At 44.6% G+C, this 24,619-nt stretch overlaps 1 protein-coding gene across 1 annotated transcript in view; it reads left to right on the plus strand.

Annotated features, from left to right (window-relative positions):
- The first annotated feature begins 13,146 nt into the window (after positions 1 to 13,146).
- RYBP (RING1 and YY1 binding protein) overlaps positions 13,147 to 24,619 on the plus strand; it is a 63,832-nt gene continuing 52,359 nt past the window's right edge. Inside the window, exons 1-2 of the mRNA XM_069736476.1 lie at positions 13,147 to 13,401; positions 14,439 to 14,564. Of these exons, the coding sequence (XP_069592577.1) occupies positions 13,370 to 13,401; positions 14,439 to 14,564 (158 nt within the window). The 5' untranslated portion in view covers positions 13,147 to 13,369. The remainder of the gene's footprint in view (positions 13,402 to 14,438; positions 14,565 to 24,619) is intronic.

A 24,619-nucleotide genomic window follows, 5' to 3' on the forward strand; every position in this document is an offset into this window, starting at 1 on the left:
AGACATAAACATTTCTTACTTTGCACTAGTGATGAATTGGTTCTTGGGCTTCCCCAGGAAAGAAACATTTTTCACAAGTGTCATTATGTGGAAAAAGTTGTCATTATGAATCTATGAAGTTCTTTAGATGGCTCACAATCATACTTACGGCATAGGATTAAAATTTGTTCATGTTTGGACCCATTGTCTGAAGAACTTCACCAACTCATTAAAGTTTGGTGCAATAATAATGACCAAACCCTTCAGATTTTTATGGTACACCTTATCCATCGGAGGGGGTCCCGCATTGCCCATTTTTGTACCCATTTGGGAAAAAAAAGGATTGGGCTGTTGGATTTCAACATGCCCAATCTTTTTATTTTCAGAAAAGTTTTAGACAGAAGAGTCTAGCAGAGGCATACGGCCCTCTCTTCCCATCCAGGACATATTCACTGTTGGCCGAACTGATTGTGTATGTGCTTGGGGAGGTCAGAAGGAGGAGTTGATGGCCAAACAATTGCTCGTCATTGTCAGTGTAAGGAGACATTTAGGCCTCAGATGTGCCCAGCACCTATATGGAGGAGCACAGGGTAAATGGTATTCGGTAGGAACTCCTCTGCAGCAATTGCGGCCAGGACATTAGATGCTTCTGAATGTGCACCATCAAAGCTAGTTTTCAGGAAATTACAGCGCAGAGTATTTCAGGCGGCCATCATAGAAGTCCCTATTAACCCTTACATGACATATTTTCCAAAGTCTGCATACATCTCTGTTATTAAAGTATTTCTAAAGCTCCCCGTCATGAATGGCACAGTATAAAAGCTGGCTGCCAGTCAGCGCGTGGCACGGAGGACGCCAATCACCTAACATATTCAAGTTATTACATCGGGCACTGGAAATCTATTTTTCCGATCAAGGTTAAAGCATTCGGGCTCCCGGCTCTCCTGCATTCAGAATGCGGAGACACAATTAAGGCATAAAAAGCTTCTTTTTTTTTTGCCTTTTCTTTTTTTTCCCCCCTTTTATTTCACCCGCAGAAGGACGGAGGCGAAAGAAGAGAATGTGTCTGACACACACGCTGGTAGCCTGTCTGGTTGCCACAGAGACAACCAATACTATGGCAGAACCCGCTCGGCTCCTCCAAGAGCTCGCTAGCTAAGATGCTTATCCCTCTAAGTGCTGATCTGTGTATTTAGCGTGCTCAATAGGCGCCGCGCCATTCTCTTGTGCCTGATAAGTGGAGGCTCTTCATGAACCTGCAAAGCGTTACTCAATGGTGGGCACTTGCCACTGTATGAAGATGCCATTGACTGGTGAATTGCCAGTCCTTGTGCCATCTTCAGACCAAACCTGAAGAACAATGGTCAAATGCAATTTATGGGCACATGGGAGTATTAGAAGAATATTGAGACCCGCACTGGTGAGAACGCCCACCCTGGCTCCCATCCAGCCACCGCGATTATGGAAACACAGAGGGTGGCGTGTTATTTATGGGGATATATTTGCACCAAAGATTTTGGGGGTAGCACAGACTGGAAGTCCTCAGCACACTAAGGCCGGTACTTATGAAGACAATGCTAACCACTCACGCCAGAGACACTGAAGCGGGTCATCCTGGTCATGCTCCTGCCCAGTACAGTTGGGGCAACTCAACTCTACAGTTGAAGACCCCGCAGCTGACATTTATAGGGTGATACAGCAGGTACAGTGCCTTCCGAAAGTATTCAGCTCCCAGGAACTTTTCAACCTTTTCTCACATTTCATGCTTCAAACATAAAGATACCAAATGTACATTTTTTGGTGAAGAATCAACAACAAGTGGAACACAATTGTGAAGTTGAACGAAATTTATTGGTGATTTTAAACTTTTGTGGAAAATCGAAAACTGAAAAGTGGGGAGTGCAATAATATTCGGCCCCTTTACTTTCAGTGCAGCAAACTCACCCCAGAAGTTCATTGTGGATCTCTGAATGATCCAATGTCGTCCTAAATGTCTAATGATGATAAATACTGTATATAGTGGGCACTGCAGTGGGTACATATGGGGATAGTGCAGCAAATATATAGGGCAGCTGGTACATAGGAAGGCACTGCAGCTAGTACATCAAAGACCACTGCAGAGGATACTTATTATTGGGCACTGCAGCTGGTACATACAGGGGCACTGCTGCTTGTACATATGAGAGCATTGGAATTAGTACATTTGGGGACACTGCAGCATGTACATATTATAGCAGCACTGCAGCTGGTACATATGAGGGCACTACTATTAATTTAGAAACACTGCTGTTGGTACACATGAGGACATTGCAGCTGGTACATATGAGGGCACGACAAGTAGTTAATTTAGGGACCCTGCAGATGGCACATCTGAGGTTATGGATGCTGATACATTTGAGGGCACTGCAACTAGTTCATATGGGGACGCAGCAGCTGCTAAATACGGGGCACTGCAGATCGTAGATATGGGGGAACTGCTACTAGTTCATATGGGGGCCCTGCAGCTGGTACATACAGGGGCACTACAGATCGGACATATGGGGGCACTGCATCTGGTACATAAGGTGCACTGCAGATGGTTCATATGAGGGCACTGCAGATGGTACATGTGGGGGCTCTGCATCTGGAACATATAGGGACACTGCAAATGGAACATATGGGGGCACTGCTGATGGTACATATGGGGGCACTGTTGATGGTACATATGGGGGCACTGTTGATGGTACATATGGGGGCACTGCTGATGGTACATATGGGGGCTCTGCTGATGGTACATATGAGGATACTGCAGATGGTACATACAGGGGCATTGCCGATGGTACATAAAGGGGCATTGCCAATGGTACATATGGGGGCACTGCCGATGGTACATATGGGGACACTGCCGATGGTACATATGGGGGCATTGCCGATGGTACTTATGGGTGCATTGCCGATGGTACATATGGGGGCACTGCTGATGGAACATAAGGGGGCACTGCGGATGGTACATATGGGGGCACTGCCGATGGTACATATGGGGACACTGCAGATGGTACATGTGGGGGCTCTGCATCTGGAACATATGGGGACACTGCAGATGGTACATATGGGGGCACTGCCGATGGTACATATGGGGACACTGCAGATGGTACATAAGGGGGCATTGCCGATGGTACATATGGGGGCACTGCTGATGGCACATAAGGGGGCACTGTGGATGGTACATATGGGGGCACTACCGATGGTACATACGGGGGCATTGCCGATGGTACATATGGGGGCACTGCAGATGCAACATATGTGGATACTGCAGATGGTACATACGGGGACACTGCTGATGGAACATAAGGGGGCACTGCAGATGGTACATATGGGGACATATGCCCAGCAACAGTTAATGAGTAGGTATGGATAGACTTAAGAGTTGGGACTAGCCCAGAGAGAAAGGGGCTATGTAACAGGATCAGAGAGGACTTCCTGGTAGTGAGGGAGATAGGGAACAATGGGCAGTCGAGACAGACCTATGGTATGACCAGCGAGCAGAGCCGCATTAAGTGAGTGTCCCTGCAGTGAGAGGAGACTGAGGCTACAGATAGCGTGATCCAGGGTAGGAAGGAGGAAACAAGATACAAGGATTGAGTGATTCTCCCAGGAGACAGGATCCAGGGCAGGAGACATAGCAGGACGGTCCTGAGTGCACAAGCCAAAGAGGTAACGAGACAAATTGGAGCAGAGAATGCGAGATGAAGAGAGTGCCCTGTGTGGTAATTCCAAGGCGTCGGCAAGCAGAGAAGCTAAGTAATGGCCATAGAGGCAGAGGTGGACCCCTAAGGGGAAAGGACGTGGAACCGCGGGTTGAGAATTAGGACTCTCGCTCACTGAGCCATCTATGAAGATTTGCACTCGCTATCCACCATACATACTGCTTCACACGTTATGGTTCAGTAGAAGACAGATTATTTTTCAGCGGTGGACTGGTCTCCCTTATTGAACTCTATAACATCCGGTTCTGGCCAGCCTAAGTCAACGGCACCAAGCAGCCCCCGGTAGCGACCCCGTAGACAAAGTCCACACACCCAGCCAGGACCCCATTTTAATGTATTGTGTAACATGAGTACTTCGCCAGTAGCTACCGTCCCAAGTTATGCAAGTCTTATAAGAAGTATATACATCAGTGACATACTGTATGTCAGGAGTGTTCCCTGATGTACTCCTATGCACAGCCATATGGTGACGTACAGCACGGTATACATTATTTTTTTTTCAATGGCTCTTGTGCTCTGTGGTGGCAGACATGTTGTGGAGCCGAAAGCAACCAATCAGATTACAGCTTTCATTTCTCTAAGGCAGGTTAGAATATATCAGATGTGATCTGATTGGTTGCTATGGGTAACATTTCCAACTGACGTGCCCTGGTTACATACACGAGACCCAAGTTACGTATAGATAATCCCCAGACGGGGGCCTCATATTTATGTATCGGTGATGCTACACAAGGACTACTACTCCAGCATCCCATCATATTAAGTGACAATTACCCGATATACCGACTGTCCACTGTCCAATCCCTGCGTCACGTATCCGCAGCCATGAGTGAACGCAGGTAAGAGTTGTGGGGGTCCGGGCAGGCAACACCCATAACGATCAGTACGTGATGCCATCACTGTAGTAGGAAAATTCCATTAACCCCTTAATGACCCAATGTTCGGTTTTTTTTGCATTTTAATTTTTTTTCCTCTTCTTCCATTTTTTTTTAAATATTATTATTATTTTTTTACAGTGTTTATTGTGCGGTAAACATGACCTTATAACACGATTCTCCAGGTCAGAACGAATACGGCGATACCAAACCTGTATAGGGTTTTTTAGTTATTATTTTAGCGACTTAAAAGAAATTCTAAACTTAGTAAAAAAAAAGTTTTTTGTCGCCATTTTCCAAGATTTGGAACTTTTTTTTTTTTTTAATTCTTCTGTCGATGGAGCAGTGTGAGGGATATATATATATATTTTCTATTGCGGAAACAGGAACACATGGGCTACTTGCACAGTGAACAAGTCTGTATGATCATGTTCACACACCACCAAGAAACCTGAAGACACAAAAGAGAATAGTAAAACCAAAAACACTCAGTTTGAAAAAATGTTGCAGTAATCCGCAAGTGCTAGTAAAAGATGTAAAAAACAGGGTATTTGGTTGATACGTTTTTTGCAAAAAATGTATACTAAGCTGCTCTACCAATCTTCACGGTATACCCTTATCAGAGCAGTCCTAACTAATGTATGCAATCCCTATCTGATGTATTTAAAAACCTGATCATCTGTATATAACCTGTGTGAACAGGGTTCAGAGAGGAAAAATCCATGTGTGCATACAGGGTAGAACAGCTTTTGTGCAGATAGCCCAAGAGGAGTGGTGGAACTCCCCAGTCTTGTAGACACAAGAGAACAATTATGGAAACAGGAACACATGGGCTACTTGCACAGTGAACAAGTCTGTATGATCATGTTCACACACCACCAAGAAACCTGAAGACACAAAAGAGAATAGTAAATACATCAGATAGGGATTGTGTCTTCATTTTTTCTATTGCGTAGCTTTTCGTGATAGCATTTTGGGGTACATGCAAGCTTTTGATCGCTTTATTTTTCATTTTCCATTGGGAGCGGAGATGTGGTGACCATATTTTGGCAATTCTAGCATTTTTATGGTTTCTTTTCTTTAAGTTGTTTATCTTATGAGTTAAATGATTTTATATTTTGATGGACTGGACATTTACAGATGCAGCGATACTGACTATGGGTATCTTTTTTTGGGGGGAGGGGGAGAGGCAATAGGGAAAAAGATGATTTGCATTTTTTTCTTCTCCCCTCAATGTTTTATTGATTTTTAAGGCACTTACAGTGTATAAAAATCACAGTCTCATTAGAAAACCAGCTTTATGCCTGGCTTTACAAGATGACAGGGGGCTTTCAGTACCCAACAATTATCTCAATGAGGGGCTAATGGGTGCTCCACAGCCGCCCCCACAAGACCACATCACTAAAATTCTGACGTCCGGGATTGAAAGTGGTATTTATACAGCAGCGATGGGAGCAGACTCTGGTTAGTGATAGGTGCCAGCTGTATAACACAGCCGTCACCTGCCCTCTGTGGAGCAGGCTCAACTCCTGAGGCCGCACCATGCACCTGCACCCAATCCATGACCTAATAGTATGTCATGGTACATTATGGAAGAAGGAGCTGTCTGATGATGTAAAGCAGTTAATACAAGAGAAGATAGTATTCTGCTACAGATGGATCTGGATAAGTTGGAAACTTGGGCTGAAAGGTGGCAGATGAGGTTTAACAATGATAAATGTAAGGTTATACACATGGGAAGAGGGAATCAATATCACCATTACACACTGAACGGGAAACCACTGGGTAAATCTGACAGGGAGAAGGACTTGGGGATCCTAGTTAATGATAAACTTACCTGGAGCAGCCAGTGCCAGGCAGCAGCTGCCAAGGCAAACAGGATCATGGGGTGCATTAAAAGAGGTCTGGATACACATGATGAGAGCATTATACTGCCTCTGTACAAATCCCTAGTTAGACCGCACATGGAGTACTGTGTCCAGTTTTGGGCACCGGTGCTCAGGAAGGATATAATGGAACTAGAGAGAGTACAAAGGAGGGCAACAAAATTAATAAAGGGGATGGGAGAACTACAATACCCAGATAGATTAGCGAAATTAGGATTATTTAGTCTAGAAAAAAGACGACTGAGGGGCGATCTAATAACCATGTATAAGTATATAAGGGGACAATACAAATATCTCGCTGAGGAAGGTGACGGGCACAAGGGGGCATTCTTTGCGTCTGGAGGAGAGAAGGTTTTTCCACCAACATAGAAGAGGATTCTTTACTGTTAGGGCAGTGAGAATCTGGAATTGCTTGCCTGAGGAGGTGGTGATGGCGAACTCAGTCGAGGGGTTCAAGAGAGGCCTGGATGTCTTCCTGGAGCAGAACAATATTGTATCATACAATTATTAGGTTCTGTAGAAGGACGTAGATCTGGGTATTTATTATGATGGAATATAGGCTGAACTGGATGGACAAATGTCTTTTTTCGGCCTTACTAACTATGTTACTATGATGACAACACCTGTCCATTCGCTCTGTTGGTCCATCATATAAATCAGACCGCAGTGCGCGGACTGGCCGATGGGTCTCCCATCCAGAGAGTCACAGCTTCAGCTATCTCTATGAAGCCGTCACGTTCAGGTGAGGAGACCCGCCGGCCAGTCCCTGCACTGAGAATCGATCTAGATCCAAACTATATGGTTGTCTGCGTCCAAATGGAGGGTCTCATGATCGTTGTAACGCCGTTAACGGCGATAAAGGGGCAGGACGGCGTACTGGGACCCTGAGCCGCCAGCGTATCCCTGTCTCCTGTGCAGACCCTATCAGTGGCCCCCTCTCCCCCCAAGGGAGGTGGACTGCACCAGTGTAACAATACAACAAATAACAGGGTATACAGACAAGGTAACTAAAAGTCTCAAACTCACCAAATACTCACACAACCACAGACGTAACACAAAGAAGGGAACAGAAATAAAAAACTAGGAAGGAAAACAGGTTTAATATGCAACCAAAACAGCAGACACCAATCTCTGTAAATAAACCTCCAACTCCAATACTACGCTCCTTCAACCTCGAAGCCAGGCAGTAGAACTGATCACTGACAATAGCTGAAGTCAGGACTGGGTCTATATAGAGGATCAGATTACAAAATCCACTTCAGCTGAGAGAGACCCAGCTCTCAGCAACTCAGCAATAAGGTTAACTCCTGCACTGCTGGCACAAAGCAGCCAGGTTAGAATACAGGTGAAGAGCTTCTGTTCACTGTGTGTGAACGAGGCCCAGAGCGCTGCGGTTCTCTGGAACCTCTCTGTCGCGGTAGCCCCGTGACAATCGTCCTCCGTCGCTTTTTTCTCTTTGAAGGACCCAACACGTCTGGGCATTGAATTGCACATTGACTTGTGTAATACTTCATGTTTCCTGCAGGGAAAATGAATCCTGTTTCCAAGTTCTGCAGATCACAGGGGATCCCAGCAGCGGCATGCCAAGTGATCAGCTTATATTTAAAGACAAGTGCTAAGAAAAAGGAAGCTCCCTAAGTGGCCAATTTTTACTTCCGCCGTGTAACTGAAACCATCAGCTCTGGTCTCCTCTTCCTGTCCTCTAGTCCCTGTCCTCTATCTTTCCCCACGTCCTGTGCCATCTGCTCACAGTAACATCCTCTTTTCTCGGAGGACCCCACGTAGCTTCCTATACTTGTGGTATCCGCTGCTCTCCGGCATCCTCTGTGGGTTTTTAATTATCCTTTACATTTTTTTTTTCTATTTATTTGTATCTCGTTCGTTATGTTCGCTTCGATCTTACATGGTCATTTTATATTTCAAGGGAGGGAAAAGAAAATCCAACCAAGATCATTGCGACCCCTAGGACACTGCGATGGCGGCAAGTCATAATATGGCATCCCGGCGCCTCTTCTGATTAGTAGGCCCCTGTAATGTCATCGCACTGTGCTACAAGGCGCGACTGGCCAGTGGAGGTGCTGGGAAAGTTGCAGGCTCGGACTGCCCTACCGGCGGACAGGGCAATCCTCTGGTGGGCCCCTCTGACGTCGTGCTGATGAACAGTGCTATTACATTTGACGTCATATTTGCAGAAAAAGTGATCATCGAATGATTCAGTAAACCAGCTAGACAAATGAATATTCCATAGAACTAGGCTGCATGTAGCTGAGCAGCGAGCCCCAAGAATCAATGCTATTGGTGGTCCTTGCCCAGCCCCGTCGGGCACTAGGTAAGAGGAGGTTGGCAGGGATCTGGCCCAGCGGCAATGAGCTACCAACGTGGCCACTGTGCCAAGACCTTGCACATCTTTTTGCTCAACTCTATCGGTCATGTGTTCAATTTCCGTAGGATTACCAGTCATCCCAGCCCCACGCTCAGTCTACGACACTGATCTCCAAAAACTACAACTCCCAGCATGCCCTAACTGCCCGTGTCGGGTGTGGAAACATTAGGGGTTCAGATTTGTCATTCAATTGCAAGGGAAAACATCAGCTCTGGCGGTCAGCGCATGCTGAGAATTGTAGTGCTGCAATAGCTGCAGGGTGGAGAACCCTGGTCTAGGGGAAGGTTCCTACATGCAGAATTTAATGGGATTTATTTTTAAAGATCCTGTTAAAATTATGTCATGTATTTAGGGTTACGTGTCCATAGATCTACTTTAGCCACCTATCATACTTGCCATTCCTTCTGGAGCCTCATGAAATCGGGTGATCTACAAGGCTCTCATAAACATGGCAGGGGTGTTTTTTTTTAGATTTTTTTCCCCACAAAACAGCGCCACCTCTGTTTAGAGGTCATGTGCGGTATTACAACTCAGCTGAATGCAGGAAACCAGACACAACCTATGGACAGGTGTGGCGCTGTTTCTAAAGCAGCCATGCTTTTGTAATCCCGGACAGCTACTTAAAGGGGTATTCCGGTTTACAATAATGATCACATATCTGCTGGATGGTGATAATTCATAGATTGGGGTAGATCCCACTGCTGGCGCTTTTCAGCTTCATACAAAGTTTATGTCATTGAAGAAGCTAGGTGGGTACAGTGCTGCGCTCGGCCATCGTTGTATCCTTAGAATAGAGCGGTAGGGTCCTGGCACGGCCAGACGCTCCATTCAGCTGTAGTCTTGTGGCCGGTATACAAACACTACGCACCATTTCATGCTACAGCCTCTGCGCTGTTCCGTGTATTGCTGGCTGCAGAATGAGGTAACTGAGAATCCATCGGCGAGCTCATTTTAACAGTTCAATGGGAGAGTTTGTAAATCTCTTATCTGTCCGTTTCTGAGCTCCTCTCAGCTGATTTATGACCACAGACCACATCAAAGTTGAATGTGCAGGAAACTGAGCCTGTAAAAGCCAAACGGTGCAACATTTTTAATTAAAAAAAAAACCTGCAAAAATTATTTTTAAGCCCCAAATACATGCATTTAAGAAAAAAAAAATATATTGTCCCCTTTTATATCCATATTCAGCACTTATCCAATGGTGACAAGTGGCTGCCAGACCCGGCCGGTGACATTTATCATGTCCATCCTTGGGTTTCCTACACTCAATAGATGGAAGAAAACAAGTCTGAACATGTGCAGCTTAAAAAAAAAAGAAAAAAGAAAAAGCACTACCTACATTGCTGGAAAAGCTGCAATAATGGGGGTGTCTAGGTGTGCTGGGACTTGCAGTTCTACATAAGTTCTAAATTAATTTTGCAAGGTCTTAAAGTGACAGAAATCCATTCCCAGCAGCTGTTCTGTCTTCAACAGCCTGGATGACCAAATATCTCCCACCAAGAGGTTCTGCAGCAGCTGTTACCCATATATTTACTTTCCCCAGATAGAAATTTTAATATTAAAGGTGCGTGCTGTGACACTGCCTTGGCCTTTTAGTAAAAATATCAGAGAACACTTCTAGAGGCAAAGTGCCTGCTGAGACTTGTAGTTCTACAAGACCTGAAATGACAGGAGCTGACACACCGGAGACCTTCTTAAATAAAAATCTGGGACAAGAGTCCAGTGTTGAAGATTTGTTGACACAGTCTTTGAATGCTGGAACTTGTAGCTCCACGCTGGGACTTGTAGTTCTACGCTAACATTGCAGCCTTCTACTACCCTGGCATGCTGAGTCTTGTTGTTCTACACTTAGAAGAATGGTACACGATGCCCAAGCTTCTTGGCATCAAGAAGAACTAAAGAGCTTGGACACCGTTCTCAAACTCACGCCCAGAGTTATACAAGAATGCTGGGACTTGTAGTTCTAGAGTAAAGGCTGCCCAAACACTGGCAAAAAGTGTACACAGAACAGGCAACTGAGCTCTGACAGTCACAAACCACCTGTAGCTGCTGCAGAACCTCTTTTTCATCATGGCTATTAACCATATGGATCTTATAGCTGCAGCAACGTTGCAGATATAACAAAGCTCTCCTACCATGAGGTTCCGCAGCAGCAGAGGCCTATGTTTTGGCAATATGAATACTAAAAGAGGCTGCTAGAAAAAAAAAAGAGGGGATTAAAGCTGTCAAACCAACTTGTGCGCTGGGATCTGTGGTTCCAAAACACCTGGGACAACTTCTAGCTTGGATTAGTTACCCCTCTAATCTTGTCATGCTGAGACTTGTAGTCCTGTTGCAAAAGCTGTCAAACTTTCAAAAACTAGCAAAAGAGTATAAACAGGGGACAGTCACAATACACCTGTAGCTGCTGCAGAACTTCTTTGATATTATGACCTTCAACGATTCCCATGCTCTGTCACACCATCCCAGATAACAATATAGGACATGCTCTGGTTCCAAGAGGTTCAGCAGCAGCTGGTACCAGTATCCTCACACCTCTAACTAGCAATATGAATACTGAAGAAGGCTGATAGAAAGCTGTGCTGGTACCTGTAGTTCCATATCATCTGAGAAACATTCTAGCTTGGATTGAGGACCACTTTTGTCTAGACATGCTGGGACCTGTAGTCCTATCACTAATGCTGTCAACATTTCCAAAACCAGCACAAAAGAGTACAGAAAGGTGATAATCACAAACCACCTGCAGCTGCTGCAGAACTTCTTTGCCGTCAGAGCTATGAATCACTCCTTTACTAGATGTAGAAAAAAAAACCTACAGCTATTTTACCAAGAGGTTCTGCATCAGCTGGTACTTATATGCTTGCAATTTGAAGACTGAAAGAGGTTGCTAGTAAAAGAAAAAGTGTAATTAAAGCTGCGAGACTGGTATGTATGCTGGGATCAGTAGTTCCCCAACGCCTGGGACAACTTTTAAAGTGACCACTTTAACATTGGCATGCTGGGCCTTGTAGTCCGACTGTAAAAAAGGGTGCAAACTTTCTTTCCAAATCGAGCAGACAGGTAACAGTCACAAAACACCTGTAGCTGCTGCAGAACTTCTGTCATCACAGTTATTAAAAATACTGCAGCAATAAAAATCTCTTACCAAGAGGTTCTGCAGCAGCAAAGTGATTAAATTTGTGAAATAGGTGTCCTGGGATCTGTAGTTCCAAAACAAGTGGGACAGCCCCCTAGTTAGATTTGGTTAGCACTGTTATCTTGAAATGCTGTGACTTGTAGTCCTGATTTCTATCACAAGAGAGCACAGATAGGTGACAGTCAGAAATACACCTGTAGCTGCTGCAGAACTTCTTTCTCAACCATCCCTGCTCTATTAAGTCATAGCTGCAGGACAGACAAAAAAAATAATCTCCAGATTACTACAGCTCCCTACCAAGAGGTTCTGCATCAGCTGGTACCTGTAGCCTCGCAACTGAAACACTGAAGGAGGCTGCTAGAAAAAGCTATGAGACTGGCATGTGTGCTGGGATTAGTAGTTCCACAGCAAATGGGACCACTTTTACCTGGGACATGCTGGGACCTGTAGTCCTACTGCAATAAACAAAATAAACGGAAAATCTGTAGTTCCAAAACATTCGGCACAACCACTAGCTTGGATTGGTTAGCACTCTTATCTTGACATGCTGCGACTTGTAGTCCTGATTTCTATCACAAGATAGCACAGACAGGTGACAGTCAGACATACACCAGTAGCTGCTGCAGAACTGCTTTTCCAACATGGCTCTATTAAGTCATAGCTGTAGGGAAAAAAAAGTAATCTCCAGATTACTACAGCTCCCTACCAAGAGGTTCTGCATCAGCCTTGACATGCTGGGACCTGTAGTCCTACTGCAAAAAAAAAAAAAAAAAAGAAGGAAACTCTGCAGTTCCAAAACATCTGGCCTGGATTGCTATCTTGACGTGCTGGGACTTGTAGTCCTGCTGCGAAACAATCGAAAACCAGCACAAAAGAGGACAGACAGGTGACACCTGTAGCTGCTGCAGAACTTCTTTCCCACCAGAACTATCAATCACCCTTCTGCTCTGTAATTTCATATGGACCTCCCAGATGATGAACAAGAGGTTCTGCAGCAGCAGCTGAGCCCTCCTCCAATACTGGGGCATTATAAAGAATATTTCACCTTCCCCACTTGCTGGACTTTTAAATCCCCCACGTGCCGCGATTGGCTGCCGGGAGCCGTGACGTCACGGCGGCTGCGCCCCGCCCTTCCTTCCGTCCCTGAGTGTCTGTGCAGTCTGGCAGCGGATCGGCGACGGACGGAGAGCGCACGGCTGGGGCTGCTCCCGGACCGACCGAGGAGGACCTGCCAGCCCCCCGAGCCACACACCTCCCCCCCTGGACCCTCCCTTTAAATCCCTATTTATTTATAGGTGTTGGGGGGGTTCCCTGCAGAACACAAGAGGGGGGAGGGCGCACCAGGCGTGCAGGATTTTACCTTCATGATTATGGGCGACAAGAAGAGCCCGACCAGGTACAGTGCAGCAGGGGATGATGGTGGGGGGAGGGGAATCATAATAAGCCTTAAAGGGGAGGGGGGCAGGTTTATTTCTATACCCCCCATTACCATGTAGACAGATGGAGATCTAATCCCCCCCACCATCTCCCTGTCCTTGTCAGTGCAGGCTGCAGCACCACCACCCTGCAGCCCCCTCCCCAGTATGGAGCCTATAGCCCGTGTATAGGGCGCTGGGGAGGAAGTGCAGGGCTCGACTATGGCGGCCGATCCTAGACACAGAACACACACTCCCTGCACAGAGCCTCAGACAAAGAGAATATTTACCAGGAGAGAGGAGAAAAAAAGGGCAGGGTGGAGAAAGCCAGAAACGCCTCCAATACCCTTAAAATCTAAATGAGTCATTACCCCCCACCCCAATATCCTCTAGTATTATTTCATTATTGATAGGCGAATGGGGGGGGGCAGTCGGTGGGTGGCAGCAACGTCTTGTGTCGGCTCCGGCGTCTTTGTCTTGTGTGTGTTATTTTCACAGTGGGGTGTGTTGTGTTTTTATAATGCATTATTCCTTGTATAATAACCCCCCCTCCGCACCCCCTCCTCTCTAATCCACCTCCCTTCCTTTTTCCCGTGACCATCCTCTTATTTCTATAGGAGCATGTAAGGGGTTAAACATGACGGTGATGGCTTTGGAAGAAGGGAGGGAGGGGGGTAGTGTTGTTGGAATGGCTGCATGTCATAATTTGTGGGGGGGAGGTCGTTGGCGGAGATGCTGGCACAGGGCGGCGGATTGGGGGGGGAAAGGTGCAAGGGTTGGCGGACTCTTCCTTGGGGCTGGTTTTAACCCCTTCTCTCGGCACCATAAGGTTAATTTGAAGGGCAGGGGGGTCGGATATGACAATTGTCGCAGCAACCTGCTTTTTAGGGTGGGCTGCAAAGTTTGGGATTTGTATCCCTAAAGTGGTGGTGGGGGGGATTCTGGTAAATGACAGGCTGGTTTGACAGGTCCTGATATTTCTCGTCTTATATTTTTTTTTTTTTTTTTTGCTTCACAGGCCAAAGCGGCAAGCGAAACCGTCGGCGGACGAGGGATATTGGGATTGTAGCGTGTGCACCTTCAGGAACAGCGCGGAAGCCTTTAAATGCAGCATCTGCGATGTCCGGAAAGGAACGTCCACCAGGTACTGTGCCCAATGCCGCCGCTGCCAGCCCTTCATGGAACTGTGGCCTTTTCTCTTGTGTAAATATTTACATGATACATTTCTTGTTTTGTTACTTTTCTCTCTGCCCGATACATTTTGTTTATTGTTTCCCAATGACTGTTGTGGCATCGGGCTGGAGAGGACGGACGCCGTGTGCTGCCCGCTGCACATACGTCATCGTGCCCATTCCTCCTTCCATGCCACTTTGCGTTATGTCATACAAACCATCGACTTCCATGGATTGTGCAAAAGTTGCCATAGGCTCTGTCAAGTTGGTTCCTTCCTATAAAATGGCAACGTCACCGCGCTACAATGTATTGTTTAATGATGGTCTAAGATGTAGCAGAGCTGAACGAGCCATTTAACTCTACAGGTGCTGAGTTGTGATAATGGAGTATACTGTAAGTGGTGCCATGTGGCAAACTCCTCTCTGCTGTGCGATGTCATATATATATATATATATATATATATCAGTTTATGTGAAATGTAGCATTTGATAGCGGCTGAATTGTCTAGATGGATATATATTTATTTATAATAATTGTTTTGTTTTAACCCCCTCTTTGTGCGTCAGAGGGTTTAATATTGAAATATTAGTACTAGTTGCAATGACAAAACATTGGGTAACATTCTGAAAATGTGTTTATTTTTTTCATGACGTGTGATTTTAAGACGTGTTAACCCTTTAAAAGCAAATCAAATCACGCACTACTCCTCCATAGAGAGGAGCGATGAATTTTATAGTATGTGACCAAGTAAGCTGGGAATTGTAGTTCTCCACAGTGGGAAATGTTGCTATATTTTGGATTCTTTGTCTTTGCTTGGTATAGTTGGCGCAATCCATAGTCTAAATGTTCTTCCTTTTGCTTTTATGGCCGGAATTTTCTTTATCCATAGATTGGCCTGACCCATAACAGGTGGTTGAAGCCATAATCGGAGCATCTGTTGTGGCTTCCACAATCCCCAATGATGATGATTTTGGGGTTTGTTTTTGGAGATATTGATCTTTTATATTTATTGCTGATGGTAATTTGTACTGTTATTTTCCTAAATATGTAATTATTATAAGTCAGTTACTATCAATATGTTTCTATGGATTTCTTAAAGGGGCATTCCACTTTAACTTAATTTAGAGGTCAGCAGTGCTGAATCTCCTTAGCTATGACTTTGTATAAAATGTTTTTTTATTTTTACTTTTTCCTTGATACATGACCATTGATATTAACTTGGAGATTGAATTTCGGAAATCTCTGATCAACAACATAGGGGTCTGGCATCTACACTCTGTATTATCATTGATTACCATTGATGTTGCCTTTGGACATGTGGATAGCTTGGCATGAATTCGCTCTTCTAAGAAACTTCTTTGTCGGGGCAGAACACATTTAAAGTGTATGTGATCTCATAATGGTCGGACGGTTTAAAGATAAGTCATTGAGGTCAGCGCTCCCCTCCCCCCACCTAACACGAGTGCCTATTCCTGTCTGTCCCTTTTACATGCTGAACGTGCAGAATTTTTATTTTTTTTATTTTCGACTTTGCTCGAAATGACATACGGGATTCTCTACAAACCGAATGATTCATGTGAAACTTCCAGCGTGTGGCCGGGAGTTCTTGTTTTGAGCGTTCGCGAGTATTTCCTGCACGTGATTGACAGTTAATAATAAACAAGGTGCAGTTCGTGAGCGTCTGTCGACTCGTAATGTAGCGATACTGAAAGTGTGTCGGTGGTTCGTGCAAAGCGAAGACGACAGAAATCGCCGGCGTCCTGTCCTTCAGAATTTAGAATGTTTTGGAAATAAAGTAAAAAAAAAACAAACAAAACACTTTGGAATTCAAAGGGGTCGTCCTGTAAACAAATCGCCTATCCGCAGGATGGGTGGTAAATGTATGATCGCTGGGGGGGGGGGGGGTCCGAAGAATTAGGATGTGTGAATGGAGCGGTAATGAGTATATATGACCCCCGCCCCATTCGTGGTCTTAGGGGGCAGTGGTCATGCATACGCTTTACCCCAGTGGTGGTCATATATGCTCATCACTGCTCCATTCACACAGGGTAATTTGCAATCTCCAGGATTGGTGGATAACCCAGTGATCATACATTTTTTTTAATGTAACCTATGGTGAAGTGATGACTGTTGATCAGAGGACAACCTCTTAAATGGGCCTGACCAGTTCCTTAAGTCTGGTTTACATGGGTCTTCTTAACAATGCGTAGCCCTAGACAAACTAATGGCCCAAATCCATTTGCGCTCCTGTTTGGCAAATGAGCAACGCAGCGGGGTCGTCTTAGGTTATATCTAATTTATAGGTGTATAGACATAGCCCAGGAAGATCTTGCTTTCTGCAGTCCTTCGTTCCTATGACTTCCCTAGACTGGGTAATATCATGACCTAGAAGTGTTTGTGTTGAAAAGTTCATCTTTTGCTAATATGAAGGGTCGTTTTTTAGGGTGATCATAGCTGGCTGGTGACTGTCCATCATGGACGATCCATTTCTCTTTTATCAGCACCAGGGAGAGCGGAATCTGGGTATTGGATTTGAGTAGAAATCTAGGTGCGCTGCCCTTTTAAGTGCTTTTCTAGTTTTGATTCCCGTGTGACCTTGGTTGCCTTTCACTTGCTGTATAGTAAACCTCCCCCCCTTCCCTTAGGCAAATCTAAATAACTCTGGATAAATGGGATTCCTTCTCGTGATGTCATGCTTGGAGGGTAAAGCATAGTTAAACGTTAGACTTGTGACAGGCGTGGAAGCCCTTAAGGTCTATTCAAGTGCCGAGGTCATACGGCATTTTCAGAAGTGGGTTTTGCAGCAGAATAGAGTCTTCCTCCATCACTACAGGGATACATCACCAGAACCACCATCAGTACATGACCTGTCAGCAGTCATAACTGCAAATGAACTCACACCTGAAAAAATCCCCCAAAATTGAGCTGAAATGCATATATATAATAATAAAAAGCACATCCTTTAATGGCTTTTGGGTAATTTGTTAAGGTGCATGGTTCAGAAGTCAGGACTGGAGTACGGTCAATTGGATGATCCTTTATGGAGCAGAACTGGATTTTGGCTCATTAGTTCTCTTACGTTTTCCTAATACACTGTCCTTTGGGTGAACGTGACCAGTAACATTATTGTTGACCGTTACCCGACTTTCTGTGCGCATATTCACCAGTTTCCCCACAATTTCTTAATTTCACTTTTCTCTGAGCTGGTGCGAGGAGATTTTGGGCTAGTTATCTAATGTGCATGGGGGGGCCTTCCAACTCTCCTGAATCAGAAGATGTTGGGTATGGTAAATTTAACTGACCAATTAATTTATTCTCCCAGAAGAAGAGTCCGTAATCCATTATTCCAATCTCCCAATGGATAACACATGAACGCCCGTCTGAGCTGAGCGTGCATGCGTACGGGGGATGTCGGGGAAGAATAGATGCGTCTGAGTGCTACCTAATGCGTGTGGGCATTTAAAAATGAAGAAAAAAAAAAAGTGAAATCTCAAAGTTTTCGTGCAACTTGTAGCTCATGTGTTTGCGCCAGTTCCAACCACCTTTTTTGTAAAGCAGGTGAAACTTCGCAGAGAGGGGATGTAACGGAGCACGACCGGAAGATTAATTATAAATTGTGCAAAAAAAAAGTGTCATAAGTTAGGACAGAAAATTGCTCCATTCCGAATTGGAGTAAATTTCTGGAAGTGGTGCACGGAAACCGAAAAATTCGCCAACGAATGAATTTGGCACCTACCGTATTACTCGAGCTCAAGATTAACATGCCTGTCTTGATGAATCGGGGCCTTTGTTTTTAATATATATATTTAATGAGTTTCCTGGAAAGTGGGGCGAGCTGTAGAGGAATGTTCCTCGTGTATAATGTCACAGTGATATAACTTGTCCCTGTAATGAAATCACTCGGTTAATAATTATAGGGTCTCCTCTGTAATACCCAGTCCTGGCTTTCCTTGGGCATGATGCTAGGTTGTTGTCTTTGAGTTTGGATATTTTGTGAATCAGTTGCAGCCCGACCAGTCACTTACATCCTAGTACAATTTTTGTCCGAAATCGCTGTGTAACCCCCAGATTGCTCACTGTTGAACCAATGGAGCAAAGATCTGGGCTGAGGATTGTCTGTGATACATTGTTGCAAACTCTAGAGTATATCGTTTTGTTGCTGTTGTGTTTCTCTAGAACGGATGAACTTGTAACAAACTCTGCCTAGATTTTTGGGGCTTCAGGATAACCAGAATGTTTCCATTCACTGATATTATGCAGAGATCTTACAGATGATGGAAGGTTATTCTAGGATGATGGAAAAGAAGCCCAAGAACATGATGATTTCTATAATGCTCCACACAGGTAGTTCATCAGTCCGTCTCCGCTCACCGAATTGGCCGACGATTTGTATTTCTTTCTTTTTTTTTTTTTTTTTAACCTCCATTCGCCAATCTTTAATTTTGGAACTTCCATTTTATTTTTTTCCACCTTTTTATATTATTTTCATGAATTATGAACTTGTAGATTGGGCTGATGTCGAGCCGCAGCCTCCTGTATGTTTTATTCAGATGATGATGTTGCCCGTGGGGTTCTCGGTGTTTTTAGTAAAATGATCCGGCTCGTTGGGTGTTTGGCTGATCCTGCTCTCGTCTTGTTAACACTTTCCCTCCCTGTCCAGTTGTAGTATGTGCAGGCATTTAATCCGAGTGCAGCGGAGTAAAGTTACGGGAAGCAATTTTATTTTATTTTTTTATTTTTTTTACGTCTATGCGAAACTATGGAAGTATGTATGCCTTAAAGGGTAGGCTAACACGGTACCAAACCACTTTATTTTTAGTTTAATTAAAGGGTAGGGTCACCTTTGCGACAAACTTTTTAACTACTGTTCCTACGCACATGGAATAAAAAGGAAAAAAAAAAAAAAAAGTAGCAACTAGTCTTGAATGAGATCTGGAGATATTTGCAACTCGTCTGGGTGCGTGCAACGTGCACTAAATGCAAAAAAAATTTGCACCGTGTAAACGAAGTGGTGCAAAGTTAGAAAAAAAAAGTGCCACTGACTCCCCCAAATTTACCGTCCGGCATGCACTACTGTGATACATTTTGGCTTATTCTACAGGATTTAGCGAATCTGTGCGGTGTGTCTGTTTTACCCGGAGTGTTTGTAGAATGGCGCTCTGCCAGGATGTGCGCACAACTCCTTCTGCCATGTCCCTACGTCATCCGTGCAGAAGTGAGCGGTGCCGGAGAGCCCTTTAAGAAAACCGATCCTGCAAAAGGAATCGAGCCGTGATATTCCCTATGCCATGCAGTAGCCTTTACGGAGACCCAGAAATGCTGTTTAAACTTTTTTTTTTTATTATTTATTTATTTTTTTAAATTTTTTTTTTTTTTATTACGCGCAGCTCATGGTCACCGAAGGTCATTGTTAACATCGATGTAAACGCATCCTTATTAGTTTGTACAATTATCGCCCGTCTTGTTCCGTACCGCACGTTAGACTTTTGTTTTTGTGCCGCTTTCACCCCTTTCCCGTCACACCGCTGCGTTCGGCGGCTTCGCGCTGGCGGAGGCGCTGGCAGCGAACGCTCTATGACAAGGGCAAACGAGGTGATGAAAAGATGATGCATGGAGCGGGACTCTCCAACCATTCTTACAGAAAATCGCTCTAATTTCTTCCAGTCGAGGACTCCGCTTGTTAATTGATCTGTGGACGCAGCATGTGTCGTCTCCATCGAGCTGTTACCGCTTCACATTTGCTGTATTTTCTTTTTTTTATTATTATTACATTTCCGTTCTTGGGAGGAAAAGTTTACATTGCGGACCTGATCTAGGAATAGATTGACTTTGTAGGATTCATTAGCTAATCAGGAATGTTGTCGGCATGGCTGCTTTCGTGTGAAAATAGCGCCACACTTGGTTACAGGTTGTGTGTGGTATTGCAGCTTAGCCCCGATTACTTAAAGGGGTGTCCCAGTCTATAAAATGATCACTTATCTAATGCTGAGACTCCAAAATTAATGGTCTATGGCAGTGTGTTCAGCTATTGCGATCAGTCACTAGACGACGAACATGATTCCTGACCCTGGTTGGGCAGAACTGGGGGCATAAGTACCGTAAATCATTCTGGTCATCAGTGGGACCCCAGCCGATCGAATTATTCCAGTATATAGATGATTTTTGTAAATGGATCTGAGCTGCAATACCAGGCGTGACCAACATGAAGGGGTGGCGCTGTTTCTGGAAGAAAACTGCAATGTTATCCTGATCTGTACAATTCCTTTAACCAAATGTATGTCTGTCGCTTGTTTGTGGGTTCTTTAATTGTCGGTGATCGCCAGGTCCCCTCCAGCATTGCAGAGTAGGTTTTTTTTTTTGTTTGTTTTTTTTGGAGGATTTTCGAATCCTCTTCCTATACACTTTGATCATATGGAGGTTTTCTCTGTGTTTTTTTTTTTTTTATTTGCAAACCTACTTAGAAAAAACTGTCACTTCTATGAGGCTGATTCCTGATGGGATCTGCTGCAAATTTGACACAGGCTAGTCAGAAAGCTGCAAAGAGTCACAACAGGGGGCCGTTTCCTCCTAGAAAGACCAAGGAAATGCTCTGTTTTTGCAGTTTCTTCCTTAAACTAATCTATTAGGAAACAAGAAACATTGTTTCCCCCTCCAACCTTCCACCCAAAAAATTAAAATATAGGGTCGTTAAAATTCCAAGTGCTCATAGTAGCCCGAAGTGTCTGGTCATTTAGGACCGCAGCTCTCTCTGGTCTTCTAGTTTTGTAACTTTCAGGAAAATCTTGTTGGTTCCTAGGTTTGTCCTTGGCTTCTCAAGTTTTTTTTTTTCTATTTTTTACTTTTTTAAACAAACCCACAGGCAAGAAGAGCCGACCCTTAAGCCCCCATTGTCCTCTTCTGGACTCTCTCTCTCTTTCTTGACCTGCTCTGGTTACGGGGGAGCGTCTGCGCCTTGTGACCTTCTCCGGCACCTCGGGGGCTACGAGCCTCATGAAGCCTAAATTCACTTCAAGAGTCCATCTAGGAAGCGGCTAAAGGCAACAACATGACTGCAAACCTGAGATTTACCTCCTCTAATGACTGGGCTGATGTTAGGACTTGACTTAGTAGTGTCTTTACCTCCAAGAGGCGGAAACTTTTGGTATTGGTATCTAAGGTTTTATTTGCCGGCACTTGTTGCCTATCGGCAGGTTCTGGCCTGGCTCTCAGGAGGCTGCCATGCTGGGCACATGGTTTCTACCTAATGTCTTGCATGGAGTAAATCAGTCTTCGTTAGCCGGTTTGTAGATGAGGGTAGTAGTCCATGTGGGTGTCATCGGGAACACTAAGGCATGAGGACTTGTGTCCAGATAATGGACTACGGATGTCATGTAATCTCTTGGTGCATACTTGCCATAGAAAAACTTACAATTGGGCTCCCTCATGGCCACGCTCAGCCAGAAGTGAGGTCAGGACCTAAAAAGCTTTGGTCTCCACTGTGACTCACACCCCTTCCCTTCACTTCCCAGTGATCTACGTTAGTGCACTTGGTTGCCGTCATACAAGATCTACTACCATGTGATTCTTTGTTGGCACATAAAGTTCCTGGAGTTCTTCATTAGAATCCTAGGCTCTTCAAGACGACCTGTTACTTAGAGATATTTTTTTCCTCTGGTGTAAATACTTCTGTTCTCCTGAATCTGGAGATGTTCTTCTTTTGTTCTTGCGCCTCTCCATTCCTGATATGACCCCTTCTTCCCTGTATAAAAAAGTTATAGCCAAGTGGGCATTACCATCAAAAAGATGCCCACATAAAATAGGCTGACCACGCCCACTTGGGTAACAAGACTAGGCTTAAATACAAGGAACTCGGAGCTTCAACTCCCTCCATAACTTTTTTTTTTATGGGATTAAGGTCTGGAGACTGGCTAGGCCACTCCATGACCTTAATGTGCTACTTTCTGAGCCACTCCTCTATTGCCTTGGCTGCATGTTTTGGGTCATTGTCTTGCTTTAAGACCCAGCCACGACCTATTTTTAGTGTCCTGGTCCTGGCGGAGGGAAGGAGGTTGTTACTCAGGATTTTACAGTACATAGCTCCATCCATGTCCTGTGCCCTTAGCAGAGAAGCACCTCCAAAACATAATGTTTCCACCTCCATGCTTGATAGTGGGGATGGTGTTTTTTGGGTCACAGGCAGCATTTATCTTCCTCCAAACAAGGTGCGTTGAGATAAAGCCAAAGAGCTCAACTTTTGTCTCATCTGACCACAGCGCCTTCTTCCAATCACTCACAGAATCATCCAGGTGTTCATAGGCAAACTTCAGACGGGCCTGCACCTGTGCCTTCTTGAGCAGGGAGACCTTGCGGGCACTGCAGGATCTCACACCTTTACGGCATAATGTGTTACCAATGGTTTTCTTGCAAAATCAGCAAGGGGTCAAATACTTATTTCCCCACTGTATAAAGTTGACCCTTTTAGGCGAGCCGATAATTGGCCAAACGAGCACTTGATGCTTGTCCTGATCATTAGCCCCTATACACATGGCAACGATGCCATCTTTTACATGGGCCTAAAAGTCTTCGTTACAAGCAGAACATTTTTCCTGCCAATAAGAAGGAATAAAGAAAAAGCCGCTGTGAAACAGGAGGCTAGAAAAAGACAATCTTCTTTGTTTAATAAAGTTGTTGTTTTTTTTTTTTTTTTTTTACTTTCGTGACCCTGAGGGCAACTCCAGCGCGTGACTGCACCCACCGTCTAAGGCCGATCCCCCGTTGAATCCAGTGAGGGGCCCATCTAAGCCTGACCCTCGCTGAATCTAGCGAGAACCACCCCCCCCTTCAAGTCTAAGCCTGATTTCCCCCCCCCCCCCTGCTGAATCCACATTTCTGTATGTTGTGCTGATAAGGATCATCATCAAGACCTTCCTGCTCTCATAAATGAAGATTTATGGTCTTCTGGCCTGGTGGGCCCTATGTTCCCTAAGGTCCTTGACCTTTCAGGTCAGGTTGAAAGGTCGTCTGAAAAAAATGTCAGATAAGATCAAGGAAATGGCAAATGGACCAGTAGTGAATGGAAGAGGAAAACATAAAAGCAGTTCTATAATGGCCTTCTTACAGGTCAAGCCCTTGTGTGATGCAGATGGTCAACTTTTATTCCTCCAGCCTAGGAGAAAAAAGCAGCCATACTGATCAATGCCTGGTGAAAATATTGCTTTTATTCCAGACTACATGCAGCCATTGTGCCTTTTATATTAAAACCTTTTGCAATTTGCATGTCGGTTTATCTACTTGTTACGTCTTATCCTTTTGATGCCCAGCGACTGACTTTTTAGTTTTTGCTGAATTTAATGATGTATTGGCATGTGGGCAATAGTGTGCAGTGTAGTGATACGGCTATATAGGCGCTCGTCTCCCTATAAATATGATACCATTTTTGTAGAAATCAGTCTTGCCCTTCATGAGAAACGTAGTGTAAAAGCAGCCTCTTCCCAAGTGCATTGCCACGCCCCGGTGCACTTCCAGCCTGATTTGCATATTGCGTCTTTCCAAGATTTCTCATGACTGGCACATCGGATCTCTACGAAACGGGTAACATTTTGTTAGAGGAACAAGCGCCTATTTAACCAATACCACTACTTCCATATGGAAATTTCTTCTTACATTTTGCTTAATCCTTAGTGTATCCACCACCGATTGTTCTGTTAGTCTGTGCTGGGATGGGGAGAGGAAACATCATGTTTTTTGGTAACCCAATGACATAGTCCTGAGTTGTCCTATCGGGCAACTAGAAAAGGACATCACCTTTGTCACATCCGTACCAGACCTATGATTGCTCAGTTGACCAGAGAGCAGACCGCCGGTATGGCCAGCACAGTTTCGGCAGGTGTAACAGCTGCTGGTTGTGCTTCGTTTTATCGCTGTCATTTAAAAATAAAAAAAAACAAAAAAAAATAGGAGCCTGAAAACCCATTTATTACTAATTTTTTCATGTCAGACATTTTGATGGCTGAGGGTCCTGCCAATTAGCAAAATAGGGGCACGGAC

This window comes from Ranitomeya imitator, chromosome 8 (genome assembly GCF_032444005.1).
Source record: "Ranitomeya imitator isolate aRanImi1 chromosome 8, aRanImi1.pri, whole genome shotgun sequence".
NCBI classification, from domain to species: domain Eukaryota; kingdom Metazoa; phylum Chordata; class Amphibia; order Anura; family Dendrobatidae; genus Ranitomeya; species Ranitomeya imitator.